Below are 13,130 nucleotides of genomic sequence, written 5' to 3'. Positions count from 1 at the left end.
ACTAAGAGGAATAATCCATCTCTGCGAGGTCAAAATTCATATGACCAAATTGTCCCAGTGGGAATGTGGGGTGAGGTGTGTGATGGAAGGATTGTGCGATTCTTCACCCTGACTGTAATTCCCAAGTCAACCTGTATTTAACGCTGTGAAGCTACTGAAAGTTAGCTGAATAAAAAACCAGGATGTTCACTGAGTAGTGAGCGACGAAGCAGTCATATTACCCTAGGGGTGGGAAATCTTCATCCTAGGAGCTGAACGTGACAATCTAGATCTCTCTGTCTGGCCGTTGGAATTTTCCCTAGGCCACATCTATCACTGATCCAAGCGCTTTTGCCTGGCTAGAATGCTTCCTTGATGCCCTAGCTTAGTTGATAGAACATGGGACTCTTAATCTAAGGGTCGTGTGTTCAAGCCTCATGTTGGGCAAAAAGATTCCTGCATTACAGGGGGTTGGACCACAAGATTCTCGAGGGTCCTTCCAATTCTACAGTTCTATTAATCTAACTCTGATAATGCCTTGTGTGTCTGGATCGAAGGTACGGAGTGTTTGGATGTGTGTAAAAATTAGCCTAGTGTACAAAGCTAAAAGTCATACCGTATTTGTTGCTTCACCCACTTCTGTCTCTGACTTCCACACCACCAGCAAGCAACATTCAGAAGGTTGTCCAGAAGTGACATGGCAGTGACACAGCTTTCAGACTGAAAAATGTTCCCCACCCCTGTGATACTCCTTCTGTACAAGCAAAACACACAATTTCATCAACCCATATTCCCACCATGTCAAAGTCGTGGTGTAGATTGTTTTTCAAAGTATCCATTTTCATTGCTTGCTCTAAAACAGGGTTTCCCAAACTTGGGTCTCCAGCTGCTTTTGGACTACAATTCCCATCATCCCTGGCTGCTGGTTCTGCTAGCTAGGGATGATGGGAGTTGTAGTCCAAAAACAGCTGGGAAGCCCTGCTCTAAAATGACAAGAAGGCATGAGCAGAATTGCCAAGATACTTCAATATGGTTTCGTCAGGAGGGGGGACAGGGGGAAATTAGCACCAACACTAAATATTTGTTCCCCTTTGGGGCAGGCTTCAGCTGGGAGGTGAAAACAGTCCTTCCAAGATATCAGGGAAGTATAACAAAGAGATCCAAAAATGTTGGTTGGCTCTACTTTTTCATGGCACTGACACAAAATGATTTACTGTTCTAAAAATAGAACTGACCACTTTTGCAACAAAGGGAGAGAATGTTGGGAGTCTGGAAGAAGAATTCCATTTCTGGAAGAATTATTTCTGTGGGAAACAAATTATAAATATTAACTGATGGCCTTTTGTAGCTGCTCAAGGACCTGGAACATTAGGCAGCTGAAACGGGCTGTGTATGTTTCCAGAGGTTAACGCTGCTATAGAGGTAGTGTTGGTGCATTGTTATGTTTATGTATAATTATCTTGACAGGTGTCAACTCAGATTTCTTTGATGTGAACACCTGCCCGTTTGGTGCCTAGACTGCAAGCCTGAATCTAATATCTAATGGCTACTGAAATACATATAAATGTCAATCACTCTTGGCTTGATTTTTATTTATTTATTTATTTATTTTTTGTTACAGGTTTCTCTTTTTGTTTTTCCTGGCTTGCTCACATAGTTGTAAACCTGTTGTCTGGTTCTCTTTCTACAAAAGCACAGAATTAAATGTCACCTGAAGACGACTAGAAAAGCACTCACTTGCATAACTGTCCCGTAGATCAGAGTGTTGCAGCTGTTTGCAAGATCTGAGTTTTGGAATCTCCTTGAGCATCCAGAAAGCACTGCAAAGTTCCTGGGGTTTTTCCCTTCTGCCATGGAACTTTAGCTTCCTTAATTTTTACATCACAGTTCTAAACCTCAGATGCTACAATTGCACTGGGCCTCCATCCGTCCGTCCGTCCATCCATCCATCCTTTCCTCCTCTCTCGGGTTACTGAATGTTTTTTTCACTACTAACTCTGCTATACTCAGCCTTATCCATCACTTACCAAAGTTCAAATGCTGCTACTGCACAAGGTCTTCCATCTATCCATCCATCCTTACCCCCCTCTCTTAGGTTTTTGAACTACCGGTACTCTTGGCTATTTAACTCTGTTTTATTTTGCCTTTTCCATCACTTACCAAAGTGAAGTGACAGACTGCAATTCACTATACACCAGGAGACTTAATCTTCTTGAAGTCTGTGCATGTGAGAGTGTTTCCATATGATCTTATACACATGGAGAATGATAATGTTCACTTGTCCTTTTGTGTTACTGAATTCACTTGATTCCTCCTCCACCCAACAACCAAAAATTAAGAAAAGACAAAAGTGTTTTTCACCATAAAAACTTGTCTGAAATTGTCTAATAATTCTGACCTCTTCCCATATATTGTGTTCTTAAAATAGGGAAAGATCAAAGTTTGCCTAAGCAAAGCATCTTCCTAGAGCTAATATACCGGTCTGCAGTGGAGGGTGTTGCACCCAGTACTATTTTTCTAGAAAAATAGGTGCTGGAACTCACCATGAATGCCTCCCTTGTTTTCTTATAATGATAGTGGTGCCCACATGAGAGGTGCCAAAACTCTGTTCTGGTGAGTTCTGGCTGGAAATAAAACCCTGGTTACACTCCTTTCCATGTGTTTCATAGTCCCAATAAAATCCACAATCCACCCCTGCTCTCTGCTTCCTCTTGTTTTAAGGACACAGCAACAAGTGATGCATTTAGCTCCATATCTAGTTTGAACCCAGGCTAGGGTGGTATACAAATACTAAGAATTCTAAAAGAAAGGAACTCCCGAAATCTTTCCTCTATATTTTTGTTTGGAAGCACCTCCCCCCCTGCCTGCTCCTGTAAAATAGAAGAGGGAACCCGCCCTAGATAGCCAGCCCAAGAGGGTAGCAAGATGAGATTATTGCTAGGGCTCCCAAGGCCAAGAGGGTCACAAACTAGCTTCAGTGCCCATCAAAGAGGACTAGAGAGAGAATGAAAGAATGCAGTGCCTCTTCTAGGTTAAAGGGACACACAGTGAACTTGCTTTGGCCATGGATCCACCAACTCCTGGAGCTGGTCCTGCCCTGTACGAAACCTCTTAAACTCCACATGTACAGAATAGCTGAGGCTTCCTCTTTTCCATGCTAGTTTTCCACAGGAAGTTTTGTGTTGCCCTGAGGGGCCATCCCTCATGGGGTTGGAGCACGATGCTGTGTTTCTGTCACGCACCAGCATAGACTGATACACCGAGAGTCAAAAGTCTGCTCCATTGCTTTGTTTTTTTTCACACGCACTTAATAATGACAAACAGGAATCGCATTAAGCAAGCCTTAACAGCTTCCATTCACTCTGCGTCCTCAGTGCAAGCCAGACGATTATGAGCATGTTTTGTGCTTTTTAAAGTGTAGGCAACATTCAGCGATTAGTCAAGTCCTTTCATGAAGCAGGAGATTTTTGTGTGGGTTGCCGTTCTGAGGCCAAATTCTGATCTCACCGATACGGCCGGATCCAAAGACCACTAATATCAAAGGGAGACTTCCCACTGACTTCATTTGACTTTGATTCAAACCCTTAAAGGCCACTTACATCAATGGGGTTGCTCATATTTTCAAAGAGTGGATGCTGGCTCAAAAAGTTGCTTATGAAACATATTTTGATCAGCAATTAAAAAAACAAAACTTCAAAGACTGCAAAAGTTGCTCTCCTGGTGTAGTTTGTTTCCGAATTATGTTGAGTAATCAAATCCTTACCCTCTCATTATCTAGAATAAAAGACGAAATAACTGGTAAGCTGCATTGCTTGTTACCTATAAGTCCCGTATCTGAAGTTGACGGTACAGAATGGACTTTTGTCTTTTATTGAAAGCAGGGAGATATGAAACAATGGAATATTTCCAGGATAATCTTGTAACTGTTTCAGGATTGTCACGGTATACTTGGGAAATCTTGTACTGATACAATTACATCAACCCAAGGTCTTCTGCTCCCAATATAACTGGTTAAATACTATGGGCAGAAGCCACTGGCCAAGCATTACAGACATGCCAACCATCCCCCCCCCCCCCGAGCATCTCTGTACTATGGGCTGGTGTCAGAGACATTCCCTCTCCCAGGGAATTCTGGGAATTGTAGATGTGCAAGGAATGGTTGGGATCTCTAACACAGCATTCTCGGCATCTGGGCCAGATTCAGTATCCCAGGATTCCCTGGCAGTTCTTGGATTCTGCACATTTAAATGGGTATGCAACTGATATGGCTGTATACTCCTTTCAAGAAGATACAATTTTGAGGTTATAAACTGAAATCATAGGTGTAAGATCCTGATTTTAATTAGTCACATCCTGAAAACAGATTGCAGGATCTTTCTGCAAGTTCATATTGCTCTGTCTCATGTTACTTTTCGATGTAGCAAACTCACAGGGTTATTTGATGTCATTGATGTCTGATGGTAAAGACTGTAAGATTATATCCCCTGAGCTGTCACAGCCTGTTAGTTCTCTGACTCTTCACCTGATATCATAAATACCATTTCGGTTATTAGAGATCCCATCACTATTTAGAGATGTCTTTTTCAAGGACAGGTCTATGCTGATATGCAAAGTAAAATATTGCCAAAACAACAACCCACCCCATCCTGTTATGCCACCAATATGATACCATTTGGAGGTTGATTAACTCCATCCCCTATCAGCCCCAGCCAGCATAGTCACTGGATGATGGGAGGGCACCCAATCAGGAAGGCACCACACTGGCTATCCCAACCTCCTTTTGTGTTAATCTAGTCACAGTCCTTTGCAATCCTTCTGTCTCCCCTGCTGTGGCTGTGTTCTGCCTCCTCTGTCAGAAGCAGTAGGTTTCTGAAGGCCAGTTGCTGTTGTCCTCAAGTCCTGGTTTGGGGCTTCCTATAGACATCAGGGCAGCCACTGTGAGAACAGGATTCTGGGATAGATGGACCATTGGCACAATTCAGCAGATTCTTCCTATGTGCTGACATGGATGTATGACAAGGGCTGTAGCAGGGTTTCCCAAACTTGGGTCTCCAGCTGTTTTTGGACTACAGTTCCCACCATCCTTGGCCACTGGTCCTGCTAATTAGGGATGATGGGAGTTATCCAAAAAGGCTGGAGATTCAAGTTTGGGAAACCCGGGCAAAGAGCTAAAAGAGAGAACCTGTGCCATCCAGATGTTGGGTTATAATTTCCATCATCTCTGACCGTTGGTGGTCACTATTCATGATGGCTATGTTCTGTCTCTGCTCTTGGAGTCATCATGCATCTTGCATACCTGTTGCTTGGAATCACAAATGGAGTACAGTTGTACTCAGGTCCTGTTTACAGGCTTCAAAATAGGTACTGTGTTAAATGTATCCAAGGGGGTTGTTTGAAGCATCATTGATATTAAAAATACAATAAGTTTTTTTGCACTTCCCATGCCTCTAAACCAATAAAGTCTACCTTGAGTGAAATGCTAAAGAAAGTGGAACAGAGATATTTTTCTTAACACCAGTGACACTTCCTAGATTAAAAGCCATTTCTAATGTGAAAATGCCCTTTAGATGTTTAAAATCTGGCAAAACACATACATGATATTGGATGTGTTAAATCCTTTCCAATCTTGTGTCTACAGGGACATACCATGGGGTTGGTTAGGTTTGCCCCCACCAAGGGTGCAGGCCCAGGGGGGCACAAAAACTGCACCTCCCCACTTTGGCTCAGAGTGGCTAGGAGCCCACCTGCCTGCACACTCCCTGGGATGCTCCTTCATTGCTCTGGGCAGCCAACATCTCCTTGCCAAGGACTACATGACTTCTACATTACATTTCTGCATAAATTCCTTGTAATAAGGCAGACCTGGAAAATCTTCTGATGCTCACAAAGCTCAAACCCAAGAGCTCAATGCCTTTGACTTCCCCTCCACTTCCAACAAGATGTACCATATATCCTTCCTTCTCTGAGCCTAATACTGTCAGGTGGGAGTCCTGCCTTGTTTTTTAAATTCCCAGTCCCCATCTGGTTTTGTACTATCCGTGAAATCTGATATCTGGAGACAAGAGTGTGGGGCTGTTTTTGATCAACAATAATTGTTTCCTCCTTAATCGGCAGACAAGGTACAAATTACATTAATTACATCAGAGATAGGAGCAAACCTCTTCCTTAACTGCAGCTGTTGGGAACCTATTTTGAAGAGAGCATCATGTATGTGAAGTGGATTTTTTTTTTTTTAAAAAAAAAGTACATCTTGTCATAGATGGCGAAGAGCTTAGCAAAGCCAGTCAAAAATATAGGCAGTGCGCACATAGTGCATATGGTGGCAAATGTAACAAATTTGCAAAGAGTGAAGAATAAGGTTTCTTTTGAGCTGTATAGTGCGAGCGTTTAAATGACGGTGTCAACAAATACAACCCCACAAAACATTTCCGGCACACAGCATACCACATTCAAATGTGTTTCTCTACATTTCCCCAATACGGTTCATTACTTCAAGATGGTAAGGCAGGCACCCCCAAACTGCAGATCTCCAAATGTTTTGGCCTACAACTCCCATGATCCTTAGCTAACAGGACCAGTGGTCAGGGAAGATGGGAATTGTAGTCCAAAACATCTGGAGGGCCAAAGTTTGGGGATGCCTGTGGTAAGGGAATGGGCATAACCAAAAAATGACTCTCTCTCTTTTTATTCTTTTTGAAAGAGTCTTGTTTCTGTTTTTGTTTTAAATCATCCTAAATCAAGAACTAGTAAGGGGAAATAATGACTTATCTTCCTCTTCTTCTGTTTTTTTAACAGGATGCTTTTCAGGAGACAATGATCACTTCTTGGCAATTCATCAGAGAATGAGCAGGAAGCCAATATTCATTTACCACCATGTGCAAAGTGTCGAGAAAAGTTTGGATACAAGTGATCGGAAGGATTATGGGCACAATTCCCACTTATCTTCCCATGGGAAAATAAGCAAGCTGCACCCTGCTGCCATAGTTAAGCCAGCGTACGAACCCTCCCTCAACCTATTAGCTATGACCGGGGATGAGGACCAGGAAGTGGAAAATCTGCCTATTCCAGCAGCTAATGTGATAACTGTGGTAAGTTTTCTCACTCTTAAGTTCTGGCATCATAGCTGAGAACCATCTACTCCAGGGGTGAGGAAGCTGTGTCCATCCAGGTGTCATTGAAGTCCAACTCCTATCAGTCCAAGCTGGCATAGACAGTTGGTGGGGATAATGAGAGTTGTAGCTCACCACACCTAGAGTGCAATGTGTTATCTATCCCTGGTGTAGCCTGTTGTTGGTTTTTAGGCTCCTGGTGGCACAAAAGGCAGAGACCATGTATGTTTTAGAAGTTAGGGGTTGAGCGTGATTGAATGATCCTCAACAAAACCAAAACCTTTCCGATGCTGCAGGATACCTTGGGAACATCTGCTTTCTTGCACTTGCTGATAAACTAGACAAACCCAGCCGTAACCTGTGGTACACAGAAGGTGATAAAGTGTAAGAAGCCCTGAAGGCTTTGCTAGGAAACGAAGAGCAAAATGATGAATGAATTTGAATTTACAAACTTTCCTAGTGTGAAACAAACAAATGTTGAGGACCACCGACTCAAGACCAAGCCCCTTTTTCTTGCCATTGGTTGCCCTGGGTGTACTAGAGACAGCATTTGCAGGACAAACTATTCATTTCCAAGAGTTGCATTTCCTTTTTCATCTCTGTAGGAAAGAGGAGCAACAGTGGTCATCCCTGACCACTGGGCACACTGAGTGGACTTATGGGAGTTGGAGCCTAACAATATATGGAGGCTATAGGAAATGTGGCTGAGGAGATGCAGTGATGAGGACACCTGCCTCTCTTCTGTGTAGTTGTTAGAGATACAGCAGCAGTGTCAATGAAAATAAGGTGGAAAATCCTCTGGTACAATCTTTGCCAACCTGGTGCCCTCCAGATGTTTTGGACTACAACTCCCATCAGCCTCGGCCATCCATGCTGACTGAGATTGATGGGAGCTGCATCCAGATTGGCAAAGACCAAAAGAATTGCCAAACTTCCTTTCTTTTCCCGCATGTGGATAAAGCTGAGCCATGCAGGTGGGAGGCAGGCGCACGCTCAACACAGCTACCATAAACACAGCAGCAGCTGCTTTTTAAAAGGAAAATGTGCTGCATGAATTATATGGCAACCCCATATAATTGTGAAGAACAGAATGTGAAAGCTCCCTCGATGTGGCCTGAATTCTTCTACTGTGTGGGGTTTTTTTTGGTTTTTTTTTTTACATAAATACCTGAAGCCTGAATTAAGCACATTTGCAGTTGGTCATTCTTACATAACTGCCCTATTAAATCTCCATTAGCTGCCTAGTGAGAGGCCTGACTTCCTCTACTTAATGCATTTGTGCAGAGCAAAGGCTGCTCTAGTATGAGTGCCGGCCTGACTGAGAGCCATATGGGCAGCAATGGCTGGAGCACAGCAGTGTGAATTAAGCACCCGGTTAGCCTCTATTTAGAGTACAAGCCCTTCTGTGAGGATATCTGAGGACTCTCTACTTGCCGTATTGGGGTGGGCAGAGAAGTTATTTCAGTGCACAATTATGGAGAGGAGAGTCAACTGCCAAACTGAATCATCATTGGCAAATAAATTTCCCTCAGGAATGTCTTTGGGGAAGCCTTGACAGTAGGGGTTCTCCCGTGATCCAGGAAAGCTGTGGGCCAGTGAGTGGTTAGGAGAGATTTGGGTTTAAGAATCTGAATGTCCTTCCCCACAGAGAGTAATTCCCCTCTCAAAGCATTTTTTTGAATGATTTGCATTTTATTGCCATGCACTTTTCCTCTTTGTTTGCTTCCTTCTTTTGTCCCCCCTTCTTTTTTGCTTTGAACTTTCAGGAGCGTTTTTTTGTCATCTTGCTGACCTTTCAGGAACACAAGGGCGCTCCCCTGTGCATTAGTCACCTTCAAAGAAATGAGGTTATGTCAGGGTTGGGGAACTGGCAACCTTCAGAAGGTTTTGGGGACTACAACTTCCATCAGGCCTCACCATTGGCCATACTGGCTGGGACTGATGGGAGCTGGAGTCCAACAACAGCCAGGGGTTGTGGTGGTCACAGCTTCCCCACCGAGTTTTGCTTTTTGGAAATCTTAGGGAAGGCTTTGATAGTAGGGCTTCTCCTGTGTTCTCTCAGGGGGTCTTTATCTGAATCCATTATATGTATTCATTTATTAACCCCCAGTTGCACCACCTTTTGATCAGTGCCACTGAGGCAGGTTTACAATATCAACACACCTACTCAAATAATGGTTCAGATCTGAAGCTGGTGACTTGGGCCAGCGGCAAAGGAAGCCTCTCAGGCACCTGGGGCGGCGTACCCAGGGGTGGGGAGAACCTCCCATAGGGGTGGGGCACTGTGCCCACCCCGTGCCGTCCCTATGGGCGCCGTGGCGCCCCCGTCCCTATGGGTGCTGTGCGCCCCATTCCATCCCATGCCATCCCTATGGGCGCCACGGGGGGCATGGCGCCCACAGGGACGAGACTGTGCCCCTAGGGACGAGACGGGGTATGGGGTGCCCATACAGGACATACGGCACCCATAGGGATGGGGCGCACAAGGGGGCCTCAGCCGCCCTACAGCTGGGCGGGAGGCAGCGGGCGGACAGCGCGGAGCCTGTGGGTGCCGAGACGCATGGCTCGTGTGTGCTGCAGGTCCCACAGTGATGAGTGTCGTCCGCCATTTTGTCACCCCCAGTCATGGTGACACCCGGGACAAACCGCACCCCCCACACTCTCCTTCCTATGCCCCTGACTTGGGCCAGCTGCTGTATCTCATGTCAGCCTACCCTGTTTCTCCGAAAATAAGACGTAGCCATAAAATAAGCTGGAGCAGGATTTTTAAGCATTCAAGGAATATAAGCCATACCCCGAAAATAAGACATAGTGGTTTTTTTTTTGAGGAAAAATAAATATAAGACGGTGTCTTATTTTCGGAGAAAACGGTACCTCATAGGCAGAGCTTTTTTTCAGCTGGAACTTGATGGAGTTCAGTTTCAGCACCTCTCAGGCGCCATTATAAGAGAGCAAGGGAGGTGTTCATGCTGAGTTCCGGCACCTCTTTTTCTAGAAGAATAGCACGGCTCATAAGGTTATCCTGAGGATATATAAAAAAATATGGGGGAAGATCAGTGTAGGATGCCTTGGGCTTATTGGGGAAAGGGTGGAATAATGTTTAAAATAAAATGATATTGATTTCAACCATTTACTCAGGCTTGCTAGGGTGGCTTACAAAAATCCAGAACTCCCTGCTTTCAGGTTTACAATCTAAGAAGACATGGCATGTGAGGGAAAGGGGGTGGGAGGAAAGAGAGTTTAAAGCATGGGGACTAGTTATTATAAAGAATCTGGCTGCCTAAGATACCCCCCCTCCCCTCCCACTATCAGATCAGCAATTGTTATTTTACAGGTCCCATTTCTTTGAGTGGGTTTTGCCAAGGAAACCTGACCTTTAGATCCTGACTTTAGTGGTGCTCCTGGTTCTTGAACTCATGAGAGCAATTGCAGGTCATAATATTTCCTGCAGTCCAATTGCATCCTTTGAGTGCATTGTGATGGAGTAGGAAAGTCTGGAAAGCGAGCTTATTTCTTCCTTTTAAATGCTGCCAGCGCTTGCAGCAGAACAAGAAGGTTCTGAGCACAATCCAGCTTTATGTATTTGCAAAGTAGAAGCAGGGGTGGTGGGTGGGCGAATGTGCTATCAATCCTCCTTATTATGAGTGAAAATTTTGCATTAATCTTTTTAAAAAACAAAACACCAAAAGCTGTATTTCTACCCTGTTACCATTTCCTTGAAACAGACTGCAGATGCTGAGAACTGGATGTAGCTAAGCAAAAAGAAAAAGGGAATTGCTTTGTGAATCTCTCAACAAAGGAACTATGCCAAAGGATAATATAAGGATACATCTTGGTGTAAACCTGATCATTTTATTTGTATGAATAGGAGGTAGAGGGATTTTCCCCCCCTCCCAGGCATAATTTCATATAACCTTGAGGGGCTTCCTACTGCAAGACAATGTTGTTCTTATCTGATGTTTTTAGCCTTTTCTATTAAGGAGCAACAGGAAATTGCAATGCAATTTCTAAGTGCCCTAAGCAGAATTTGATTATACCATAAGTAGGCCCCACAGTTTCAGACTTATTGTTCCTCTTTAAGTTTGTGCTTTAACTGTGCCTTTTCTTTTCTTTTTCAAATGTTCACAGTCGACTGCCTTAAGTTTTTATTTTTTATTTTTTTAAAAAAAGAAGCACTTGAAATAAAATATAAGATCAAATGTGGCTTTCCTAGTTTCCCAGAAGATTTGATGTTCACAGAACTGGCTGAACTGAAAACCGAAAAATCCAATCACACCTGACAACTTGCCCTGTTTGAATGGGAACTGTCTGGTGCAATTTGAAAAATAAATTAGAAAGGGAAAATAAAAGGTGTTATTGTTTGCACTTTGAAATGTGATCTTCTGGCCTGGCCTTTGCCCTAGGACTCTTGCAGGCCGGTGATTATTGTGGAATAGATGCTCCTCAATATGGAAGGTTTTTTTGCAACTCCCACACAATGGCAATTTCATCAAAATGCGAAAAACACCTGTTGCCAATGAACTGTGTGATAGCTCATTGACCCATGTGCAGGGCCTGCTTTATGCATAAACTAAGCAAACTACAACTCAGAGCCTCAGATTATGAGGGGCCTCTAAATTCAATTTTTTAAAACTAGATTTCAAGTTTCACATGATTGGTTAATAAAGGAAACAGGGTAAACAGACTATAAAACAGATGTTGTTTTGAGGCATACCCTCCAACATCTCGAGTGCCTAAACCAGTATGTGGGTCTTCCCACCTGTGCTCCCGTCCGAGTCATATGACCCGCACAAAATCACGAAGCCCAAAAGATGCCCTTCTTTTCAGGGCCATGCTTGCATGGTGCCCAAGACTGCAGTCTCCCAAAAAGCACTTTTCCGGGGCGAGATCTTGGTGCAAAATTGCATGAGATCACGGCACCAAAAATGGTTTCCGTGTTCACACATGAAAACGGGATGTCCCCTTTTTCCAGGGCACTTGCTGGGTATGGTGAGATGGCAAAAATTTACTTAATAGCTACACAATTCCTTGTCATATAGTGTTGATAAATCTGTTCATAAATAACTATAATGTAGTTTTTGTATATGCCATTCATAAGGTGTTTTCATTTAAAGGTATTTCACATGCAAATAGGCTAATAATAATAATTTATTATTTATACCCTGCCCATCTGGCCGCGTTCCCCCAACCACTCTGGGCGGCTTCCAACAAAACATTAAAACACAGAAATCCATCAAACATTAAAACAGTGTTTCTCAACCAGTGTGCCTCCAGATGTTTTGGGACTACAACTCCCATCATCCCTAGCTAGCAAGACCAGTGGTCAGGAATGATGGGAGTTGTAGTCCCAAAACATCTGGAGGCACACTGGTTGAGAAACACTGCATTAAAAGCTTCCCTAAAGCAAGTTGTTTATGTTTTTGTTAGGTCATTAGTTTTCACTGAATCCTCATATACAAAAATTTAAAAGTTTAGTATTTCTGTTTTCATCGTGCTTTGTGTCACTGAAAAATGTGTATTTTTCTAACATGATGCGGCCTCCTAAACTTGGCATTGTTTAGAACAGGCATCCCCAAACTGCAGCCCTCCAGATGTTTTGGCCTACAACTCCCATGATCCCTAGCTAACAGGACCAGTGGTCGGGGAAGATGGGAATTGTAGTCCAAAACATCTGGAGGGCCGAAGTTTGGGGATGCCTGGTTTAGAGCCTCAGCATGTCTTAATCTAGCCCTGCAGGGCTAAGAAACACCACTTAGCAGGCCTGGCCCAAGACATTTTGCTGCCTGAGGCGAAGTAGATGATAGTGCCCACCCTCCAATCCTGCACGCAGTCCAACTGGACTAGCAGTTGAATCTTTCTTTAGTACTTGTGACAGGGCAACACTATACCCGAGGGTTGCAGGGTAGTTCGGGGGGGGGGCAGAACAGAACTGTAGATTTAGGGTGAACAGTAAAAGGGCTGCTGTGACCTTTAGCAGCTGCCGCCTGAGGCAGCTGCTTCACTCTGTCTAATGGTAGGGCTGGGTCTGCACACTGGTATCAA

General features: G+C 43.9%; 1 protein-coding gene across 1 annotated transcript in view; it reads left to right on the top strand.

Annotated features, from left to right (window-relative positions):
- PTPRR (protein tyrosine phosphatase receptor type R) overlaps positions 1-13,130 on the top strand; it is a 106,968-nt gene that overhangs the window by 13,100 nt on the left and 80,738 nt on the right. Inside the window, exon 2 of the mRNA XM_060279667.2 lies at positions 6,775-7,067. Coding sequence (XP_060135650.2) covers positions 6,775-7,067 — 293 coding nt within the window. The remainder of the gene's footprint in view (positions 1-6,774; positions 7,068-13,130) is intronic.

Source organism: Zootoca vivipara, chromosome 9 (assembly GCF_965207765.1).
Source record: "Zootoca vivipara chromosome 9, rZooViv2.hap1.1, whole genome shotgun sequence".
Lineage (NCBI taxonomy): Eukaryota > Metazoa > Chordata > Lepidosauria > Squamata > Lacertidae > Zootoca > Zootoca vivipara.
This window is presented reverse-complemented; position numbering and strand designations above follow the sequence as displayed.